This window comes from Protomyctophum bolini (assembly GCF_963924005.1).
Source record: "Protomyctophum bolini genome assembly, chromosome: 15".
Taxonomy (NCBI): Eukaryota; Metazoa; Chordata; class Actinopteri; order Myctophiformes; family Myctophidae; genus Protomyctophum; species Protomyctophum bolini.
Genome location: NC_137876.1, coordinates 35,292,932 through 35,318,173, shown reverse-complemented (window position 1 = coordinate 35,318,173; position 25,242 = coordinate 35,292,932). Strand labels below are relative to the sequence as shown.

Below are 25,242 nucleotides of genomic sequence, written 5' to 3'. Positions count from 1 at the left end.
CTGGGACTTATCCCTCGATGTTGTGGAGAGTAAGGGCAGGCACATGTAGGGTTGGAGCGCTTCAGGTCACCTGGCATGGAGCATAGGCCCAGGGTCTTTAATTAAAAAGCTGCAGACAATGTGTCTCTGTGCTGAAGTAGTGTTCCTGGCAAATGGATACCGGCTGGTTCGGCTCCGACTCACTGGAGACCGAAGACCAGCAGGCACGGACAAACAGCAGTAGCTATTGTTCAGCACCATGGAACCCAGGAGTAGAGGAAAACATATCGGCTACTTGATACAAATCTGCTTCTTCTTGCACACTCAAGCACACAAACGCACGTGCACAAACGCACGTGCACACACACACACACACACACACACACACACACACACACTAACATACGCTCTATAGGACAAACCAACCATAAGAAGTCAATAAATTCAAACAATTAGTTTCACATCCAGACAAGTAAAATGAATTACTATGAATCCACTTGAATTTGTGCTGCTATGAGAACAGAATATAGCTTGAATTAGACATTCACAGGACAATGTAACAGAATGCAATGACAGTCTGGTAAAGAAGAAGATTTTACAACAATGCAAATGTCCCTGATAACTATCTTGTCGAACTGACTATGAATCTCAATACAAAGATGAACTGTTTTGTTTTATAATTCACTTATTATATGCCCAAAGGCAACCCAGTCTGTGTTTGAGAACTTAAGCAACTCTCTCAAAGGCAAAGCAATAAATCAAAGAAATCTAATATAGTCTGTCGTCTGTGATGAACATCGCCAGAAGCAGCATCGTAAAAAAATATGAGACTGAACATCTGCACTTGTTTAATGTTTTATTCTTCATGAACATTAATAGCAACTTGCAATACAATTAATTTCGCATTAGTTGCTATCTGTTTTAAAACATTTCTGAACTTCTAGCTACTTTTAGGCATTTGGGTGACAATTTAATGATTGCAACAATAAAATAAAGGTCATTTCCAACCTCGAGTCTAGATGCTAGATATTACTGTAATGATCGATTGGGATCTCTTGTTTCTGGACACAAAAGACAGCAGTAAATGTTCATTGATACATTATTTCTGTAATGCAAGACATAGCAGTGGCTCAGAGCCTCTGCCTGAAGGCCTCAAAAGTCTAATGTCTCCCCTGGTCCAGAGGGATATCCCTTTGATTTAGTGGTTAAGATAAGATGTTGGACTTTCATGCGGGAGACCCAAGTTCAAATCCTAGGTGTTACATTGGTGCCGTGACCCGGATCGGGTTTCCCTGTGGGAGGTCAAAAGGGAGGTGAGTGTAGCAGTGGCTGGCCTCAAGTAAGTCTAATATCGCCCTGGTCCAGAGGGATATCCCTTTGGTCTAGTCTAGTGGTTAAGTGGACTTTCATGCGGGTGGCCCGAATTCGAATCCTGGGCATTAGCTTAAAGGGTTAGTTTATATTTTTGGACGTTAAATCTGTAGGAAATACTTTATTTTTCCTGTTTTGTGTGTCTATGGACATTACGCTATAGAACCCCCCCCCCCCCCCCCCCCCCCGTTCGTTCACGAACGTCACATCTCTACTCTCTGTGAAGTGGGTGGGTCATCATCATCATCAGTGGGGCGGCCGGTCCTCTCTGCTCTACAGCCTTACCAATAACATTGTTAAGACTGCGTGCATGTTGTGAATTATACAGACAGAACATAATGAGTTAGTTACCGGACTACGTTTGTGCCAGGTAAGGACATGCTATGATGATTAAAAACAAAACAAACACAAACAAAAGTCCCTGGCTTTGCTGCGTCTTGTGCAATAAGAGTTAGCTTAGCGGCTACTAGACGCCTGCCTGCCTGCCCTGCTGGCGCCTGGGAGGCGGCAGGAGAGAGCAATAAAACCCGTTGTTGTTAATGGCCTGTTAGCAAGAGCTAACTCTGTAACATCCAGTAAGAACATATGGAGCTGGACCAGACTTGATGCTACTCTACTTACACGAAGCTAACGTCAGAGTGGGGTTTGACATTGAGCGTGGCAATGTTAGCCCAAGATGTTGTCAGTCAGTGGCAGAAAGCTAACGCTAGCCTGCATAGGAAGACAGCCAAATGCCCCAGGAATGGGATGACTATATAGCTAACGTTACTCCTGATATCGGTGAAGCAGCGAACATGACATCATTTGGCCATATGATATTTTCTTATTATCATTCATATAATTATGCTATATGATGAAAGGTGATATCATACCAAAGGGACATATTTTGAATAATGGTGCTGCATTGGTTTTCTCTGTGATGCAATTATCCTGATTCTATTGCAAAACAAATGTGTCACTAAAAGTCCAATGTCTGTCTAGGTGAATTAATGCAGATGTGTACAACTAATGTTGTTTGTGTGTTAGCCCTGGTGACATTGGTTTCATGTTGCATGACATGTATGTACTGTATATGTCCTGACATCCCACATCACTGGGGCTCATTAGAAGCGATAGAGAGCGATGCAATCTAATTACACAGACAACATCCTACTTCCTACACGAGCGGAGTCCCTCCATCTCCTTTATTTCCTCTGTCATTATCTTTCTCCCCACAGTGCACGGAAACATGGGTCATTGCCTTGTCCAAGTCCTTCTGCCCCTGCTGCTGTCTTTACAGACACTGGCTGAGGACACAGGTATGGTGGCTTTTACAGTAGTTCTTCTCAGCTCAACTTTAATTTATTCTCCTCACTCCAGGTATACAAGGGTGGGAGATTGTTTTCGTGCAAGTTTCCCCACAAATTGCAGTTACATTTTAAAGCAACCATCTGTAGGTGTTATGTCCTCTCCCATTGGAGAGAGGCAACTTACACTCATTCAAACGTGGGTCTCCCACGATGGAATCCAAACATCCAAAAAAAATATGCTGCTCATCCCAGATGGAATCTGCCCATGGCCATTGGCCAGGTGAGATATTGGGCCCATGTGCTTTGGGCTGGGCAACTTGCAAACCAGAAGTGTCCTATTGACTCCTACAGCAGTATACTATTTTTTTGCTTCAGTACTTTCCCTAGATTTCTGAATCCAGGTACCTTACCAGACTTCAACATTTTGCTTAGAAAACTGCAAGGGGACACCACCCATTACTAGTATTATAAATTAATGCTATAAGAGAACATAAATTATTAGTCCAGTTTTAGCTTCACTACATTGGCTCCCGGTTGTTATTTTTACTTGTTTTATAAAGCTCTCAAGTCTCAATGATCTCGCAGCTTCATACCTATATGATAGCCGCAATTTGCAACTCTAGATTTTTTTATAATGTGATGAATCTAGAGTTGCAATACCCTCCATTGACTCCCCACTCATCCAATTTGCGTTTGCGATCTGCTTGTCTTAAACAACGTTAAACTCACCAACATTGCAGCTGTAGTCCAAGCTTGAATTATCCTCTTTCAATCTGCCGAGCTTGTTTTTCAATCTGTGCAAGTGATTATTTGGATTATTATTATTTGGATATTGGATTTTTATGAAAAACAAGCTCGGCAGATTGAAAGAGGATAATTCAAGCTTGGACTACAGCTGCAATGTTGGTGAGTTTAACGTCGTTTAAGAAAAGCAGATTTCAAACGCAAATTGGATGAGTGGGGAGTCAATGGAGGGTATTGCAACTCTAGATTCATCACATTATAAAAAGATCTAGAGTTGCAAATTGCGGCTACCTATATGACTGCCTGCCTAAATATGTCCCCAAACCGCCCCTCAGGTACTACACTGTTACAAAAACACAGTGAAGCAGCTTTCTGTTTCTGTGAGCCAACGGCATGGAACAAACTCCCACTATACCTTCGACAGGCAGCCTCTGTAGGACAGCTCAAGACCTACTTCACAATAAATATTTATAAAATGTATGGGAATGCATTTACAGTCATATACTATGAAGTGAGAGTACCAAAATTGGTCGGGGGGGTAGGACCAAGGGATTTGGGATTTGTTTATAAACATTTTGGTATTTGTTTATAAACATTTGTGACTTGTTTATAAACATTTGTGATTTATTTATAAACATTTTGGGATTTGTTTATAAACATTTGGGATTTGTTTACAAACATTTGGGATTTGTTTATAAACATTTGGGATTTGTAAGTCTCATGGGGGGGGTAGGACCACTACCAGTTTACCTGTAGTAAGTCTCATGGTCGGGGGGGGTAGGACCAAGGGATTTGGGATTTGTTTATAAACATTTTGGTATTTGTTTATAAACATTTGTGATTTGTTTATAAACATTTGTGATTTGTTTATAAACATTTGTGATTTGTTTATAAACATTTTGGGCTCTGTATAATATGTTGCCTAGGGCCTCAAAAGGCCTAGAACCGGCACTGCCAAACGTACTAGTGGGAGCATGTAAGACTGACTCTTTAGCTGTTGTAACGCGTGAATTCCGTTTGTGTCCGAGCATAGGCATGGTAACGCCCCGCCTGCCTGTGATTGGTCTACTGACACTGCCCGTCTTGACTGTCCTCCAAGAGGTTACTCCGTGGTGAGATTGAGAAATAAATAATACAACAAGAGAATGACAGCTTGGCACACAACAGAATGCAGCCCTGTAACTAACTTGTACGTTTTATTTTTGTAGAAGAGGCAAACTTATTGTTTATGCCTGCCGTTTGCTTTGATTGAATACGTATGTTGTACTATGATTTGGGTAAATAAAGTGTTAGTGTTGATTATCGTGTATTAATCTAATTATAGTAAACTAATACTATTACGCTAAAAAGAATAAAGATGAAGGGAAAATATACCTTTTTATAGTACAATAATGTTTCAACACAAACACTTTATTTTAGAACACACCCAAATCATATTATGGCGTGCATGTTCAATCAATTATTCCTTCAAAGCAAACGGCATAAACAATATTAGTTTGCCTCTTCTACAAAAATAAAACGTACATGTTAGCGTTCTCTTGTATCATACCATACTACTTGTATTATTTCCCACCACGGAGTAACCTCGCATCAGACTATCCAGGATTCCAGGCATCCAGCATATCCACCTCGGACGGAGCTCGGAGGACAGTAGTTATGCCTATGCTCGGACACAAACGGAATTCACGCTGTTGTAACAACTGTCTGTCTGTTCATTCAGCATTTCATACTGCAGTATCGCCTGTCTGATAGTAGCAGTGTGAACAGATTGGGGCTGGAGTGTTAACTGTCTTTGATCATCCGCTTGGAATATGCATGTCCTGGAGGGAGGGAAGCTCACCTCCAACGATTTGCAGGGCCATTCCAGAATCCCAAGCCCCCAGAACCTTGGTAGAACAGTGAAGCGGCCGTCGCCGGGTGGCCACATCAGAGAATGCAATACTTACGCATTTAAAGCGCTACTGCACATGCTTCTATAATCTGAAAATCTAGCTATTTGGGGTACTTGCAGCAGACGTCCGGGTGCTTCAAACTCCATTGAGTAACTTTCATTTAAATGAAAGCTGGGGGGCGTCCACAGACTCCACACCATGCTCTGTAGTGCCTGCCCTGCGATTCAGACGGTGCAATCACTACATTATTAAAGGACCACTTTTCAACTTCTCTTCCTATAATTGGTCCTCACTAATAATCATGAAAAAATGGCACGATTTTTTTCTACTCAGTCTGTCTCATAGGAGGGCTGTAGAAACCGTCTTCCAGTGACATCATCATTAGGCAGATTTCTTTATAAACAAGATTATTTTCCAAAAATATGTAGATTTTCATTATCGTGAGAAAGATGGCTTCCATTTTCGCATTGCAACTTTTCATGACTAGAAAGCCTGCAGTTTTTATTAGCTTGTATTCCCCATCGATGATGTCACTGGAAGACGGTTTCTGAACTGCCCACAGCCCTCCTATGAGACACAGAGTAGAAAATACCGGTAATTGCACCATTTTTTTCATGATTATTAGTGAGGACCTACCAGTAAGACGCGCAAACGCGGGAAGCGAACGCAGCTCATACATATTTGGGTTTTTTTAAGATTTATTTTTAAGTTATTTTTTTAACTTAGCCATAACCATATAAGGAGTCCCCAAAGCAGCTATACGTCCAAATATGGAGTGTGTTGCATCAATCACAAACAAATCACTCAGCTCCATATATGGGCACAAAGGGGGGGGACACGGACACACGGACAGACATGATATGCTAGGTCTCATAGTAAGTGCTCACTGCGTTCGCAATCACTGCGTTCGCAATTATATGAAAATAGGTTGAAAAGTGGTGAAGTGGTCCTTTAAGGCTAAGCTTAAAGTTTAAGCTGTACCCTTTAAGTCTTTGTTTGTCGTCTCCCTTACAGATGGGCAGCTGGTGTGTTTGTGTGACAGCCCTGTGTCAGCTCTGTGCCTGCAGGCCAGCGAGTGCCATGGTGCTAGCTGCTTCTCCTCTGTGAAAGTGAGCAGCGGTGGGGGGGTGGTGTTTGAGCAAGGATGTTTCAAAGGGCCAGAGAAGATCCGGTTCCATTGCTCCACACCGCCTTCCCTCCACCAGGCCATCATCTGCTGTGCAGAGGACATGTGTAACCGCAATACCACTAGAAAATCACTAATGCCTCTTCTGCTGTCAGGTAAGAATGAACAGTGTTTAATGCTTCTACTTATGTGAAAATATGCAAAACATACAGTAGACATTATATTAATGACTACTGTCTGGAGAAACATTCTTCTATGGGTGTGTGCAGTGACTGCAGTCGGATGACAATACAATGTCCCCTTTACTGTATTTCCTTCCACATGGTGGCATGACAGTCAAACCGATCTGTAGTTCCAACTACTGCGACTACTGCACTCTCTTCTGCCCCACAGCCCCAGAAGGTGAGCCAGTGCGGTATCGCGTGGAGACATTGGCGCTCTTTGTGCTTGGTCCTGTGGTGGTTCTGGCTCTGCTGTCTGTAGTGTCCATTCTAGCATGCAGGAGGCTCCACCATGGCCGCCTGCAGAGGTTGCAGGAGTTTGACACAGAGCAGGGAGCCATAGATGGTCTCATCACCTCGAATGTAGGAGACAGCACTTTAGCGGTAAGGAAAAACAGAGCTACCATGTACAGTTTGTATTGATTCAGATTCAAAGAGGTTTGCAATAAAAATGGATAGTCGTTCTTTTCTGTTGAGTTTACGCAGTAGATGAGTAAATGAATGATCTGCTGCACTGTGATAATTACTGCAAAAGTAACGTCTTACTCAAGCTTTTCCTTATTACAGTTGATTTATGGATGTTTGCCAGCTGATGGGCAGCTGGCAAAGCTCCATTTTTACAGCACGGGGAAGGATTGAGCCTTAGAAATATACAGTATGTTCAGAGTGGCTTTCTCTGTCCTCAGGACCTGTTGGACCACTCATGCACGTCAGGCAGTGGTTCTGGGCTTCCCTTTCTTGTCCAAAGAACGGTGGCCAGGCAGATAAGTCTGGTGGAGTGTGTAGGTACGTTGAGCATCAAGTCCAGACCTTTATTATAATAAAATAACAAATTAAATAATGTAATTTAAATAAACAAGACCAGGTTTAATAACGGCATGAAACGGAATGTCCTCAAAGTGATTATGACATCAATCTGGAGAGATGGCAAAGAGATGGCAATCTGGAGAGATGGCAGATCTGAGATTACGAATTCACAATCGTCTTTTATTTCTTTCTGGCATATCGATTATATCATATTGATTATGTCATCTCCAAAATGTATTTCCAGTTGTATAACTTTTGTTTCTTCCTTCCTGCTATGTCTCTTCTTTCATCTCTCTCATAGGCAAAGGGAGGTATGGAGAGGTATGGAGGGGCCAGTGGCAAGGGGAGAATGTGGCTGTTAAAATCTTCTCATCGCGAGACGAGAAGTCCTGGTTCAGGGAGACGGAGATCTACAACACAGTGCTTCTCAGACATGAAAACATACTGGGTTAGTAATACATACATAACGGGTCAGGTGACTAAGGAACAGTTTTTCAATATGTGACTGAGGGGGGTATTAGATTGCATAAACTACATGAAAATTTCAGTTTCATCTGTCTGACCTTTTAGATCACATGCTGGCAAATGCCAGAGGACTAAACCCTTTCAGACTAAACTCCCATTCCGTTATTTAACACTTATATTATGCCCAGGATGTCCCCACATGTCTTTATAATTACACCAGTAGGATGCACAAGACGTCTGGAGAGGTTTTTAATGATATAAAACGGAATGCTAAAATCATTTTTTGACAGCGACCGTTGCTAGGCAACGCTCAGAGCTCCCGGACATGTTTGGCACATGCGCGCAGCCGCTCACTTATTTACAGTGTATGAAAGGTTATCCGTCATCCGTTCATTAATAATCCTTAAGTGATTTCCCCCCTTCCCTTCCCCTCCTTCCTGGCATTCCTTCCACTGACCCTACTTCTTCCTCCTTGCTCACAGGCTTCATGGCGTCTGACATGACGTCTCGCAACTCCAGCACCCAGCTGTGGCTCATCACTCATTACCATGACAACGGCTCATTGTACGACTACCTGCAGCGGGTTGCCGTGGAGACATCAGAGGGCCTGGCGATGGCAGCATCGGTAGCGTGTGGCCTCGTGCACCTGCACACAGAGATCTTTGGCACGGAAGGGAAACCGGCCATCGCGCACCGTGACCTAAAGAGCAAGAACATCCTTGTCACTAAAGAGCTGCGCTGCTGCATCGCTGATTTGGGTCAGTCATTTATCTACTGATTTAGTCTGTCTTTGGCCTCATTCACACGTACTGTACCGAACACCAATCAAGCAATGTTTGGTCGTTTTTTTTGGGCCACCACAATGCTTTTCCAATGGGAGTCAAATGGTTTGATCAAACACTTGTGTTTGATTGCTGGTGGTGGTGCCCCTCCCCCCTCATCAAACACAAATGTTTGATCAAACCATGTGACTCCCATTGGAAAAGCATTGTGGTGGCCCAAAAAAACGACCAAACATTTGCTTGATTGGTGTTTGGTACGTGTGAACTAGGCCTTTCTGATGTCTGTCCCTAGTTATGTGTTCATGAAAGCATTTCAGTTGAAATGCTACTGAATTACAGCAGTGCCCTCTATATTTATTTATACCTTTTATTAAAGTGAAAGTAAAAAGCCCAAATAACGTATGTACCATTTAATTTTTATTAAAGATGGAATGCCGTGATTTTCAGTTTATGTTTTTATGAGGTGACAGTACTTCAATTCAGTTTCTCAGCCGTGAATATAACCTTCCAGCGAAGAAAAGTTGACTTTCGCAATACCAAGGATATGTCCGTGATGTCAGGTCACTGCGGTTTACAAGCATGAAGCTACCCCCCTTCAGCTTCGAGTCCTTGCTATTTTCTGTGTTTTTTTTTTTATTAGATGCAATGGTGAACAATAGCCAAGTAATACATAGTAAATACATATCCATTGGCCAATCAAATGGTTCACTGCAGCTCAACAGTCAGTGTGAGGGGTTGTCAGGAGATGTCTGTGAGCTCTGCGTTTAAAGGCTTGAAGGCCGTTGTCTGTGATGGAGTCCACTACATGTTCTGGTAGGCTGTTCCACACCTGAACAGCAGTGTGGAGAAAAGTTCTGTCCAATGTCCGTGTTTTGGAGCCTGGGGGGTCGAGAGCATGTTCTGGTGTGGCTGTGCATCGGCGGGTGTTTCGCCGCCTGGTGTAAGGTGGAGGGAGCATGTCCTGGAGGTCCCTAGGGCAGTGAGGGGTGTGCATTTTGTACAGGACTGTAGCGGCGGCAACGTGTCTTCTGTGGCTAAGGCTGTCGATGAAAAGTGTCGTACTGGCAGTGTCTTGGTCAACTCCAATTATTTTGAGGGCCTTCCTCTGAATATTGTCCAGCAGACCAAGATGTGTCGGTGGGGCACTCATCCAAGTGAGTGAGGCGTACTCCATGACACTGCGGACCTGTAACTTGTAGACCGTTGCACGGCTCTCGGTGGTGAGTTTACTGGCCACTCTCCTCAGTGCTGCCAACTTCTGACCGGCCCGGATGGAGATTTTGGTCAGGTGTTTCGACCAGGACAGCTTGGGGTCTATTTTGACACCCAGGACGTCAAGCTCATTTGTGGAGGAGAGCCGGTGCCCATTGAATTGTAGGTCCAGCTGTGATGGGATCCTCTTTCTTGAGATGGTCATGGACTTGCACTTCGATGGTTCGAAGGTGGTCTTCCATCGATCTCCCCAGGTTGATATTTGGTGGAGATCCCGGTTCAGGCTAGCCTCCACTTCAGCCCTGTGTGCTGGAGATCTTATGCGTGCATACAGAGTTGAGTCGTTGGCGTACATGTAGAGTTCATTCTCACACACTTCAACCAGGTCATCGATGAAGATGGAGAATAGGAGGGGACCAAGGATTGAACCCTGTGGTACTGAAGCATTGATGGAACAAGGTTCTGAGGCCTGGCCTGACAGGACAACTCTGATGGATCTGTTCGAAAGGTAGCTTTGGAGCCATTGGAGCAGCTTACCCGACACTCCTCTCGAGGAGAGTTTAGCCACCAGGCCATGATGCCATACCTTATCGAATGCCCCCTGTATGTCCAGGGCTATGACACAGACTTCTTCACTCTTGTCCAGGTAGTTGTTCCACGTCTGGCCTAAGATGTTCAGGAGGTCAGCAGTACTGTGTCCTGGTCTGAATCCAAACTGTCTGTGCGATATGAGGTTGTTCCTAAGAATAAACCTCTGTAGCTGTTGGTTCACAACTGCTTCCATAACCTTGCTGATGACTGAAAGCAGGGATATGGGGCGGTATTTGGATGGGTCAGCTTTGGAGTCTTTCTTGTGCACCGGTGTAACAGAGGCCATCTTCCATTGGCTTGGGAAGATTCCACTTGAGAAACAGCGACTGAAGAGGCGACACAGGGGGCTTGCAAGCTCTGCACTACATTCCTTAAGGACTCTGGTGGGGATTTGATCTGGTCCCGAGGCTTTGTCTGGTTTGAGGCCTTTCAAGAGCCTTTTGATGTCCTTTGGCTTGAATGTGATGTTTCCAATTGTGCAGGAAGAAGATTGTATGATGTGGGGTGCCACGGCAGATGCATCCTGGAGATGGCATTTTTGAGCAAAAGCCGTGCAGAACACCTCTGCCTTTTCTCGGGCTGTAATGTGAGCTGTGTCGTTGTGTATGATGACAGGTATGTCAGAGATAGCAGCTCGCCCAGAAAGGGAGTTGACAAGCTTCCACCATCTCTTGCCGGAGAGAGTATTGTCCGTGAGTTCCTTTGTGAGTTTGGCATTATGGTTCCTTTTTGCTTGCTTCTCAGCCTGGTTAAATGTGTGTCTAGCCTCTGCAAACTTCTGCTTGTTGGTTGGGTTATCGTTGTTTTTCAGCTGTCGGAAGAGACGCCGCTTCTTCTTTGCAGATTTACTGCACTTCTCATCGAACCATGGTTTATCTCCTGGCTTCTTGATGACGGTTTTACTGGGGATGAATTGTTCCATGGCGGTCTGGATGATCTCTGTGATCTGGCCACATATGTTCTCAGGATCTTCCTCAGAGAAAACCTTCCGCCAGTTGATGCTTGAGATGAAGCCTCGCATTCCCCAGTAGTTGGCTTTGTCATACTGCCACACTTTCCTCTTGTACGGCTTGTCTCTGTATGCGGGCAGGTCAAGTCTTACTAGGACTGGATTATGGTCAGAAGTTCCCAGATTGGCAGATGTAGTGGCAACAGCTGGAAGGTCCGTCATGATGAGGTCTAGAATTTGGTCACCTCTGGTTGGAGTAACCACAATCTGTTCGAGGCCTAGACAGCTTGCAAGCTGAAGGGCGTTGCATAAACATAACCGTGACATTACTCGAATCCGTCGCAATAAGCTGTCCTATTTTGTCAAGTTCGTGACTTCACGCTAATGAAACACTAAACAGGATTATTATTCCATGGTATCAATATTCAAGTACAACTATCATAAGATGTAACCCCGGTAAAGTAATGCGTCACATTGCAAGTTTAACTAAAGTCTCCCACCTGCCCAAAGTAATTTCTGATACCAAAAATAGCCAATCGACAAGCTCACAAGGCGTAGATATAACGCCATTTAGGAGTGGTCAATGATATAACATTATTATGTTGTTACTAGTGATATAACAATATGTGAATTAGAGCCCGACAGATCCATCGGTCGCACCGATGTATCTGTCATTTTGGGCGCCAATGCCCGACATTGGACATCGGTGGACATCAGTGTTTATTTAATCCGATGTCCTGTTGTTTATACAGGAGGGGGGAAAGTATTTAATGTTTACTACAGTCCATCCTGCACATATCACTCTCTCGGTCCTGCACCGCTGTACTGGAGAAGCATATCACTTTTTCGGTTCTGCACCGCTTATTGGAGAAGCATATCACTTTTTCGGTTCTGCACCGCTTATTGGAGAAGCATATCACTTTTTCGGTTCTGCACCGCTTATTGGAGAAGCATATCACTTTTTCCGTTCTGCACCGCTTATTGGAGAAGCATATCACTTTTTCGGTTCTGCACCGCTTATTGGAGAAGTATATCACTTTGTCGGGTGCGCAGCACATATATATATATATATAATTTATTTTTAACATTTAAAACCTATTCATATCTCTGACTTTAGGGGTACATAATAATAATAATTAACCATAGTATTAACAGGTTACCATTTCTATAAGGTTTACAGGTTAAAACACAAAAAAATTAATGTATAAAAGGCATTTGTACATTATTTGCTATTTAGAGATATGCTGTGTATTTCAGCCTTGTGTATTTCAGCCACAACAAACTATTAATAGTATGACTGCTCTATTTTTTTTAAGCCTATCCTACATACAACAAAACGCTAATATATTAAAGTCTAACTCATGTTGATTAGGTGATGTAATGGTGATTATGATGTAACATGTTTATTTGCTCAGACACTATGACATAAAATTGTCTGGATGGAAATCTACACTAATAGCTGAATATAGGAGGGCATATATAGTGCATTTCATTTTGAAATAAATGCCTTATGTGCCAAAACATTTTATTTAAATGTATTCAATGTATTCTATTGTTAACTTGAATAACAAAAAACTTATTTTGAAGTTTAGAAGTTTTTTAAATGTATTTTTTATTATTTTAATTGATTACTAAACATCCGTCCAAAACATCGGCATCGTATCGGCATCGATGGTGTAGGTCTCTCCAAAATCGGCATCGAACCCAAAAATATGGCATCGGTCGGGCTCTATTGTAAATAGCAGCTAATTATTGACTGTCTGCCAGTCAACTTCTGTGTGTCGTCTTGGTAAGATTGATGCGCCCCCACATGGATTGTGGTACTGGTAATGATGGCCCTGGCCCATTTATGAACACTAAGACAGTGTCCAATAACGGTGCAAGCAGGAAGGAAATCCCTCCTTCTCCTCGTAGCATTCAGTCTCCTTGCACTTGAACATTCATAATCAAGTTCCATAACTAAAGCACTGGGGGGTTTATATTGAAACATTTGCAGTCGTGGAGCATGCAGGATTTCAGCATAATTAAAGTGAGTTACGCTGTCTCTTCCCATCAACGTTTCAGCAACACTAAACAAATTATGAATAGCTATACCTATGAACAGAAAGGCCTAGGAATTGTACATAAAAAGTACATAACATAAAAATATATTTACTTTAAATAAAGCCTAATTTTCAAATGATGGCTTTGAAACCTAGGGTAAACATGCAAATCCTGAACATGATGGTGACAGCTTAGGTAATAAGTAATAACCCAAATCAGTCACACCCCTACATGCCACACAATCATTTGCTGTATTGCCCAATCAAAATGTCAATGCTTTTGTACTACACTGACAACCTGTTCGCTTCCACACAGGTCTAGCTGTAACTCACTCCCAGGCAGATAACCTATTGGATGTGGGCAACAACCCCAAGGTGGGGACCAAGCGTTACATGGCCCCTGAGGTGCTGGACGAGACCATTCAGACAGATTGCTTTGATGCCTACAAGAGAGTGGACATCTGGGCCTTTGGGCTGGTGCTGTGGGAGATAGCACGACGCACATACAGCAATGGTTAGTAGGATTTTATTCTATATCAATGAGTCATTGTGTAATTTTAAATCGATTCGTCTCAGGCTTTGTTGCACAACGATGTCCCACAAAAATAGCTAAAATAACCTACTGTATATGTACAAGCTCACAATGTGTCATCTTTCATTGTGAGCTTGTAGATCTGCTATTAACTACTAGAGTCGCATTTAGAAGTCGGGTTGTTACACAGCCCTCACACCTATGTTATAACAATCTGACGAATAACTGAGTCATAATGTCGGGCACTGCACTCCCTCGAGTCTGAATCCCTCGAATGGGTTGGATCTGTGGCTCTGGTCAACTGGGTTGGTTTATGGTTATGTCTGAGTCCATCCTCCCTTAACTCCATTATTGCTCGCCAGGTGGTAACATAAGCCACCCGTCCGCTCTCACTCTACGATCCTTAATTTCAGGGTTATTCAGTGAGGTGGGGGCTGTTGTTGTGAGAATATTGATTGTTAGCCGTTAGCTCTCGTCATAAACAGTTACCGGTACATGTCCGCAGCATGCGAGACAAAGTCAAAAATGATTTACGATCGCTCACCATGGACAGCGCTCGAAGCTTTAGAGATACAAGTCTTTGAAAATCCTGTTATAATGGAGGCTCAAAGGAGCTGGATTTAAAAATCCCATAGCTGTTTAGGACGGAGGCTCTCCATAGCAACCGGAGCAATACTAAAAGGTAAATTGACGGTCGCCACTTTCATATATGGAGTATACGGTTGTCCACGAACTTGAACGTAGATGGCAGATGCCGTACCCTAACCTAGGGGGTACGATAATCGTAGAAAGCAGACCACTTTTAGATCTGTGGTCATCATATGGGTATACCTAACAATGGATGTTCCATTTGTGTGTATTTTTAAAAAGTCCATAAAAATCTAATTACAATTACTTCCTTTGAACGAAAACGTGTTGCATGATGATGTCGAGTCCTGCATGAATAAAAATGTATCTTGATTGCATTCACCCATTTGATTCCCATTGCTGCACGGTGATTTCAGAATTAATCTGTTTTTAATCTCAAGAGATGACATCCAGACAGTGTATTACTCATTTTAGCACGCTATCTGAAATTATAGGTTAGAAATAAACCACGTCGTAGCTGCATAAAAAATCCCCAAAAGCTTTCTTTAAGCCAATTTGAATAAAAAATAAAGTTCAACTTTTTTTTATTGATTCTTACATTAAAATCTACTATTTTCATCATATGGCCATCAGTCCATCACGCCACGTGACATGCTCCATATATGGCCATCTCCATATATGAAGATCTCGACACTGACCTCATCAAACCCTAGAGAGATAGCCATACATGGAGAAGACTGGATTATCACCTAGATCTGCATATATGGAGCCGGCCAGCAACTCTACATCTGACCTCAAAACTCAAACCCTTAGATCTCCATGTATGGAGCTGACATTGTTGTTCTGACATTCCATATGTTGATTCCTTCCTCTTCGATTCCCTTTTGAAAGTCTAGACAGGCCCGACCCAAAGTTATTAGTGCAGCCGTGCCCGGCAGCCGGTTCTCAACCATAGACATATAAAGGTAGACGCCTCTTCTGGCTCTGGGGCGTCGGGAGGCAATGGCGATGCATGATTGGATTGCATTGGTAAGCTTTCCTGAGATTCCTTGCAAAGCATAGCGGAAGCTAAACGGGAGAACGGAAGGGGACGTTCGGTAGTCCAATCAGAGGCGCGACTCCCTCTTTCCCAGCAGCACTTGCCTTCCGAGATTCTGCTTGACTTCCTCCTGCCGTTGGAGACAGGTCGCTCCAATGAACTGCAGCGGCCAATGAGACATCTATATTAATATCTATGTTCTCAACGGGCCTAAAAATTAAATTACCTGGGCCCTTAAGACGCTGCCACCCTTAGATCTGTGCTTGATGTGCTAGAGGACCACAATGGAAATGAGTCTTGGGACTTTATTCTGTTTATTCTCTAACTGCTGTAGCCTATAACCCTATGATTTTTTTTTCTTTTTTCAAATAAATCAAATTAGAAAGACATGTGTCCATCTGAAACCTGTAAATAAAAGTCGTGGCCCCTTGGGCCCTATCTTGATTCTTGCCTCTTACCCCTAAACTTTATTTTGGACCTTTTTTTTTTGAAAAACATTTTAAAAGAGTGAAAATAGCCAATATACATTGGCACGTTGTGAGCTTTTTGTCAGCTATTTACACTATTTTAAAATGTTTTTCAAAATAGTTCACAATCCTGCCTCCAGGATTGTGAACTTGTGAACACGGTACTGCCACCATCTGGCAGAGTCAGGTTAAAGATGTATTAATCTTTTGTATTAATTACTGACCTGAGCTTAAGATGAAGCTTCAGGCCCTCATTTATCAACCGTGCGTACGCCAAAATATGGGTGCACGCCGAAATTACCGACATTTTCGGCATTTACCATTTCCACCAGGACAAAAAGTCACGTCTGGTCGGGAGCTGTCGTACGCTTTGTCCTCACCTGTTTTTCTGTCGTAGAACGGCGGAGCAGCATTGTTTGACCATCTGAGAGGCTGCCACAGGCATCGAAACATATGTATTCACTCCTAAAATGTTAATATAAAACTGTATGTATATGGGCTACATGTAAAAAAAAAAAGAAAGGAAAAAAAGGAATAGACCTATACATCAACGATGTGTCTTTGTGTCATATGAAATTTGTAGGAGATTTCCAACTTTACAATTAAAATCGCGCTTGATTTAAGCCATTTAAACAGTGTTTTGCATGAGTGGATACATGCAAGGATTTGGGCTATCAGTGCTGGAATATTTCCATGACGGGACGTTGGAAAGTAGCCTATAGTGCAGTCAGTGCTGCAGCTGCGGAGTCTCCCAACATGCATGGGTAGCGTATACTGTAGCCTAATCTACATCAGCAGGCCAATGTCTTTCTGGAGTTACGGTATGTGCAATCTTCTCCTCGTTTAATAAACCCGACGCGTCGCTCGAATGCCAAATGTACCGTGCCAGCGCAAGTGGGAACCGCATCGGAGATAGGTATAGGCTACCCAGCCAGCCCACCACCACCACTCCACCAGTGCCAGCCACATGGGGCTACAGTTTTAGCTGCACATTCATATTTTGACAGTTGAGTTGACAGCCTAGCCACTGCAGCGACTAGTGACTGCGAGGCAATCTAAATAGACTGTCGAACGTGCATGGTCAGTCGGTCACGGTGTCACGGACAGACAGACAGGACAGGAAGAGCAACTATGCAAAACAGCAGCGTGTGTGTGTGTGTGTGGCTGTGTGCCTATTTGTTATTTAATTCATGGTTCACAGGTTCAGGTTTTCGTTCACATCTTGTTGTATATTAAATTAAAAATACTTTAATAATTTAATATACAACTAACAACACACAGTGACAGTTGCTTGCAAATTGCGATATGTGCGTGCGTGTGTGCGGGGGTGAGGCGGGCAGCAAGGGAAGTGAAGCGAGAGGAGAAACAGACCTACAGCTTTATTTAATTCATGCAGGTTTATTTATTTAAGATACAACAAGTTGCAAGTTGCGTGTGCGTGCATGTGTCTGTGTGTGTTTGAGAGAGCTGGGCCACAAGTCCAGCCAGGGTTACCATGGTTTCCATGGTCGTATTGCATGTTTTCATGTCGCAAAAACAGCGCGTGCCAGATAGATTTCAGCCGTCACATTTATTAACGTCGGAACGAAATTAAGGAAGGATCAGCTGTTTGCGATCACTTTATAAATGCCGTGGCGACGTGGGTGTACTACGAATCCTACACTCGAATCTGTGGCAGATTTTACACTCAATTAATAAATGAGTGCCTCAGTGTTTAATTGCTAGACACTGCTTGACAAAGTTTAAACGGTTCAGATTTCCCACTCAATCAGATCCATGCTTTTCTTCATGGTTCAGGAACTTCATGACAGGTTTTGTTTTCTTTTACAGACCTCTGGTGGATATGGGGTCTTCTTTTCTTTCCTTTTTTGGTGGCTTTCGCCTTTATTTTATATTATTTATGGAGGGACAGATGGTAGGCTGACAGGAAATAGGGGGAAGACATGCAGTAAAGGCCGTCGGGATCGGTAGTCGAACCCGCGGCACACAGCCAGACTGGATTGCCAGCCAAGGTGCCTGGACCACTGAGCTATGGCCCAGGCCAGGATATGGGGTCTTCTTTTTACCAAGAATCTTTATTAATAAAATCTTTATTTCTGACATCTCAGGTATTGTAGAAGAGTACAAGCCTCCGTTCTATGATCAGGTGCCAAATGACCCCAGCTTCGAGGACATGAGGAAGGTAGTGTGTGTGGAGCAGCAGAGGCCTTTTATCCCTAACCGCTGGTTCTCTGATCCTGTAAGTAGCAATGGGCCAATGGCACACATGTTTCCGCTTTTCTGTCACTTATGGTTTACGTGCAAGGGTGGTGTGTTGGTCAGAGAGAGAGTTCCTTAACAGAGATGCACAAGATTCCCATTTATGTCACACTAGATAACTGTCTTCTATGTCCTGTAATGCTGTAAGTGTACATTCACATGCAGTCACTCCCAGTTGAAAAAAACATATTCATTGCTATATAACTTATCCAAAACATATCTACCCTGTATTTCTATTACTCTGGCATAGGAGTGCATGAGAAGTGAGACGAGTGTGACAGTTATTGGACTGTCCTGTTTTCATAGCTAAATTGATTGTGTTTTGTTCTTGCGACTGAGTCAGCCATTTCCCATAGATGTCCAGACAAAAATATATATAGTTCAAATGGACCTCCTCTCTGGTCATTATTGTGGAATATTACCCCAGCTGTAACACTTGGTTTCTCACTACATGCTTTGCTCACTTAGAGAATGGTGTAATATAATCTGTATCTGCCCTCCCCTTTCTCAGACCTTATCTGCTTTAGTGAAGCTGATGAAGGAGTGTTGGTACCAGAACCCTTCAGCCAGGCTGACCGCGCTTCGCATCAAAAAGACACTTGACAAGATCCACAGCTCTTTGGAGAAGGGCAAGGAGTCCTGAAAGGGAGAGAATGGATTGAGGGAGTTCAGAGGGAATTCCCGGGTAACAGGACTTCGCCACGGAGAAGAAAATGAGAGAAAGTTAGCCGAAGGAAAATTATTCATAGGTGGGTCGGACTGATGGTAGATAAGAGGAAAGAATCGTCAAACTTTAGTCTTCATCCTTTGTGGTTGACCTCTTTTCCCTCTGCTTTTGACTCGGCACGTCACACACAGAAGTTTGGAACTGTACTATGCTGATGAAGCCAGATGTTTGTTACAAGGGGGGACGGGGGGGGACGGGGGGACTGCTGCCATTGTCTGCACTGACCTGAGAACTGTTACTGAGTTTGAAGAGACATGGATGGCATGTTATTGTACCACTACATCACTGCAACACTTTGATGCCCTACTGGGACTGCTCTGTGTTAGGCCATCTGAAGCCCAATCCATACTACACCAGAACAACCAACGTCTGTTTGGTTCGGCCGGTCCAAAACGACATGACATCATTCAGAGGTTTGGGTGGGCGGGATCAGAACTAACCTTGGGTGTTCTGTGCTTCCGAAAGGTTGTGACTAACCAAACTAGTTTGGCTACTGTGACTGGTCAGACGATCGTCAGATGTTCTGCGTTGTTTCCACCTTAATTTAGTTCATTATGTCAGCAGTGAAGTAAGTGAAGCCCCAGTAGTTTTAGAAAGGGCAAACCTCCAGACCTCAATCAGAAATTCCCATCGTGTTGCAATATCCTCAATATTTTTCATACTGATGTTGGTTGTTCTGGTGTAGTATGCATCTTTACACTATCTCCCTCTCACACACACACGCACGCACGCACGCACACACACGCGCGCGCACACACATGCGCACACGCGCGCGCACACACACAATGTCCTGCCTGTTTCGTCCTTTGATCCTCAGCCAATCGTTTTGGCATGCTGTTTTGGATGTTCTGCTCAGAGACAATCAGATGTGTTCCGTTCATTTAGCTTCCAACTTAGAGCAAGCCAACACAAAATGTTGAGTTGCAAAGGAACAGAGCCAATTTAATCAAATAAACATAGTTTGTAAAGAATAAGTGATATTTATGTATTAAATCACTATTACAATTACTACGCTACTGATATGTAAAAAAAGATATAGGATGGTGTGTGAAACCTGACTGTATACATACAGTATGGATTTACTATACAATGTACTCTAACTATATTGTCATTATTTGGTATTAATATTTACTATTAGGGAACACTACTTTGAAAACTATAAAGGGGGTGGGGTAATTTACCTACTTTATGAGCTGTATCAGAAGAAAGCATTACTGTATGTAAACGGGAATAATAAATATTACCAATTGGAATCCTCCTTCTGGGTGTTTGTCCTGGGATAGACGGATGTACCAGCCAATAGGAAGATAAGACTTTTTAACTGTATATATTATAATGGAATAAGAATATATAACTTGTACAGATGTATGTATTTGGTAGTATAAACATTAAGATCCCTCTTCCACTGTGGATGACCAGTGTTGTTGGCATCTATGACAGGAGGAAGGAGTGAAGGAAAGACTGTTTAGGGGTCAGACTGAGTATTTTATAAGTTCTTTTTGGTGTGTATAGACTTCTGTTTTTTACAGTATGAGAGCTGGGTCTCTTGTCTGCTCCTCTCATCTCCCATCATGCCATGCTGTATGAGTTGCCCAAAATGTTTGAAAATCCTGTTTTGTTCAGGAAAGATTAAAAAAAAAGGACAATATGTAGACGTTACAGGTGCATTTCTTCACAAGAGATGTTTTTGTTTAAAAACAAATGTTTTGTCTTTTTTATATGTAATAAAATATTTACTGCACTGTTACATGTACCAGCATTATTTAATTTTTAATTTTTTAATTTTTTTCAAATCCTCAAAAATGATGAAAAACGGCGTGCCATAGTATGCCGTACGATATGGGCTATAGCCCACGGTCCAAAATGATGAGAAACGAGGCTAACTTTTTTTTTCAAAATTTCAAAAAACATGGGCTATAACCCATCGTTTTTTTCTGTTTACTGTTTACTGTTTGTTCAGCATGCTGCCAACTAGTGTAATATTTAGAGTTGGTGCTTTGGACGGTTCTTTATCAAGCCACTGCAACACAGGTTACTCCTCCCTACTAAGGCTACTATACATGTAAGTACGGATGGTGATGTCAGAAAACAAGCAGTTGTCGTCGGTACATAATTCTAACATCGCTAGAATCAGGGTTCAAATCCCTGCGCTGCTGCTGGCTGGCTCACCGTATGTCCACTTGTATGTTTAAAAGGAAATATATGTTACCACTCAATTCATGAATTGTCACACTGTCCAGTAAACAAATGAACAATTCCACTGAAGCTACTGACAACTGTGTCCAAAGAGGCTGTGTGTCAGAATAGACAACAAAGGACCTCTAGATGGTCCTCCACAGTGTCGGAAATTGCGGAAATGGTAATTGCGGAAATTGCGGAATTGCGGGAATTGCGCAAATGGAAATTGCGGAAATGGTAATTGCGGAAATGTAATTGCGGAAATGGTAATTGCGGAATTGCGGAAATTGCGCAAATGGAAATTGCGGAATTGTGGAAATTGCGGAAATGGAAATTGCGAAATTGCGGAAATGGTAATTGCGGAAATGGAAATTGCGGAATTGCGGAAATGTAATTGCGGAAATGGTAATTGCGGAAATTGCGGAATTGTGGAAATTGCGCAAATAGAAATTGCGGAATTGTGGAAATTGCGGAAATGGAAATTTCGAAATTGCGGAAATGGTAATTGCGGAAATTGCGGAATTGCGGAAATGTAATTGCGGAAATTTGGAAATGGTAATTGCGGAAATTGCGGAATTGCGGAAATTGCGCAAATGGAAATTGCGGAATTGCGCACTTTTGGTTGTTGAAAAACAGCTTCTAACCATTATTTGACACTTTTGGTTGTTTCAATTTTTTTTTCATTTTTGTCAAATCATCAAAAATGATGAAAAACGGCGCGCTATAGTATGCCGTACGATATAGGCTATAGCCCATGGTCCAAAATGATGAGAAACGAGGATAACTTTTTTTCCCAAAATTTCATAAACATGGGCTATAACCCATCTTTTTTTTCATTTTTTCATTTTTGTCAAATCATCAAAAATGATGAAAAACGGCGCACTATAGTATGCCGTACGATATAGGCCATAGCCCATGGTCCAAAATGATGAGAAACGAGGATAACTTTTTTTTTCAAAATTTCAAAAAATATGGGCTATAACCCATCGTTTTTTTTTCATTTTGTCATTTTTTTCAAATCCTCAAAAATGATGAAAAACGGCGTGCTATAGTATGCCGTACGATATGGGCTATAGCCCATGGTCCAAAATGATGAGAAACGAGCATAACTTTTTTTTTTCAAATTTTCAAAAAACATGGGCTATAACCCATCGTTTTTTTCATTTTGTCATTTTTTTTCAAATCCTCAAAAATGATGAAAAACGGCGTGCTATAGTATGCCGTACGATATGGGCTATAGCCCATGGTCCAAAATGATGAGAAACGAGCATAACTTTTTTTTTTCAAATTTTCAAAAAACATGGGCTATAACCCATCGTATTTTTCATTTTGTCATTTTTTTTCAAATCCTCAAAAATGATGAAAAACGGCGTGCTATAGTATGCCGTACGATATGGGCTATAGCCCATGGTCCAAAATGATGAGAAACGAGGATAACTCTAATTGTCGTAGTGGTTAAGATGTTGGCTTTCCACGTGGGAGAAAAAAGGATTAGACCTGAGGACAATTCTACAAATGCCTTCTAAATCCTGACAGTTTTCTGAAAAAACTCATGTTTCTATGTCAGTGGTTCTCAAACATTTTCATGTCAAGGACCCTCATCTGAAAATATGCTGTTCCAAGGTAACTAGACTTTCTTTTTTTTTTAAAGGTAACTAGACTTTCAGAAGGACAACTTTAAAGCAGCACAGAAATTCCCCATGATTGTGTGCCTCAGTGGGCCAACGGATAAGTCAAATGATATCCGTAGTATACCTAGTAGAAGTGTGCCGGTTCGAACCCCGACATACTCAAATCTTTACTGACACTTTGCATTCCACACTAACATCAACTAGCACAGAAAATCTGTGTTGTAGTAACCAGCAGTTAGCTCAGTGTGATGAGTGGCTGTACTTGTCATCCACAGGTCCACGGTTCAAATCCCACATTATTCATGTGTCTCTGTGATGCTTTGCTTTGCACACTGACTTTCTTGAATAAAAAATAAAAACTCAAAAGCACCAGGAGACATCTGCTGAATGCCCCAAGGTGCCTTGGCTCAATGGTGTGGAGCGCTTGACCCGTTGCCTCTGCTACAGACAGTTGGCCGGTTCAAGTCCCATGTCATGACATCAAGGTGCTGGGAAGGACCATCGGGAGACGGTGCTCTCTCCCCCTGTTTCCTGAGATGTAACGGTTGGGGCTTATGTCTGAAAGAACCCTGTCCAGCTAACCTTTTGAACTATAGTATGTCGTTTTTTCATCATTTTCACATTTGTTTTTTAAATCGTTACGAAAACCATGAAGTTAACATTTCCGCAATTTCCGCAATTACCATTTCCACAATTTCTGCAATTTCCGCAATTACCATTTCCGCAATTCCCGCAATTACCATTTCCGCAATTCCGCAATTTCCGCAATTACCATTTCCGCAATTTCCGCAATTACCATTTCCGCAATTTCCGCAATGTCGTTTTTTCATCATTTTCACTTTTTTTTGAAAATGCATTAGTATTTTATTTTTAAACGTTTGACCTAATTCTTATCTGTAAAATTTTAGGTGGACAGGGTTCTTTCAGACATAACCCCCAACTGTTACTTTTCAGGAAACAGGGGGAGAGCACCGTCTCCCGATGGTCCTTCCCAGCACCTTGATGTCATGACATGGGACTTGAACCGGCCAACTGTATGTAGCAGAGGCAACGGGTCAAGCTCTCCACACCATTGAGCCAAGGCACCTTGGGGCATTCAGCAGATGTCTCCTGGTGCTTTTGAGTTTTTATTTTTTATTCAAGAAAGTCAGTGTGCAAAGCAAAGCATCACAGAGACAGTGGGATTTGAACCGTGGACCTGTGGATGACAAGTACAGCCACTCATCACACTGAGCTAACTGCTGGTTACTACAACACAGATTTTCTGTGCTAATTGATGTTAGTGTGGAATGCAAAGTGTCAGTAAAGATTTGAGTATGTCGGGGTTCGAACCGGCACACTTCTACTAGGTATACTACGGATATCATTTGACTTATCCGTTGGCCCACTGAGGCACACAATCATGGGGAATTTCTGTGCTGCTTTAAAGTTGTCCTTCTGAAAGTCAGTGTGCAAAGCAAAGCATCACAGAGACACATGAATAATGTGGGATTTGAACCGTGGACCTGTGGATGACAAGTACAGCCACTCATCACACTGAGCTAACTGCTGGTTACTACAACACAGATTTTCTGTGCTAGTTGATGTTAGTGTGGAATGCAAAGTGTCAGTAAAGATTTGAGTATGTCGGGGTTCGAACCGGCACACTTCTACTAGGTATACTACGGATATCATTTGACTTATCCGTTGGCCCACTGAGGCACACAATCATGGGGAATTTCTGTGCTGCTTTAAAGTTGTCCTTCTGAAAGTCAGTGTGCAAAGCAAAGCATCACAGAGACACATGAATAATGTGGGATTTGAACCGTGGACCTGTGGATGACAAGTACAGCCACTCTACTAGTATTGGAATGGGGCCTGTCTCTACCCATTCAAACTAATGTATGGCTATACTATTTTAAGAATACCAATGCTCTTTCTGTTTTGTTTCTGTTGTGTTGGGGGAAAAAAAAAAAAGTTCATTCTGATGTTTAAGACTACCATTTCTTAAATGTTCTGTCTTCAGTTACACTAAGAATCCATTGCTACTTTTTAATTAAATCTGTCTGGACTACATAGGTTTCTAATCTGCAGGATGAAAGATGAATCCATATTCATATCCAGTATTACAGCAGCACTATTTAAGCAGAGGGCATCATTGGCCTACTATTCAGTAGGTGTTCAATACCACACTGGAAATTAACACACGAGGATTCATACATCGTTGTGTTGAATTTTGTTCCAGGGCTTAGTTTAGATCTGATCCATATCCTATATCATATCATATATAAACGATGGGTTATAGCCCATGTTTTTTGAAATTTTGGAAAAAAAGTTATCCTCGTTTCTCATCATTTTGGACCATGGGCTAT

The 25,242-nt window shown here is 42.4% G+C and overlaps 1 protein-coding gene across 1 annotated transcript; it reads left to right on the top strand.

Moving 5' to 3' along the window:
- The first annotated feature begins 1,581 nt into the window (after positions 1–1,581).
- Positions 1,582–20,829, top strand: acvr1l (activin A receptor, type 1 like). The gene is made up of 10 exons (XM_080783611.1): positions 1,582–1,720; positions 2,568–2,648; positions 6,290–6,556; positions 6,795–7,006; positions 7,309–7,408; positions 7,731–7,877; positions 8,377–8,652; positions 13,787–13,984; positions 18,205–18,335; positions 18,867–20,829. Exons 2-10 carry the CDS (start codon positions 2,579–2,581, stop codon positions 18,996–18,998), a joined length of 1,533 nt encoding a protein of 510 aa, XP_080639737.1. The 5' UTR covers positions 1,582–1,720; positions 2,568–2,578; the 3' UTR covers positions 18,999–20,829.
- Positions 20,830–25,242: the final 4,413 nt, after the last annotated feature.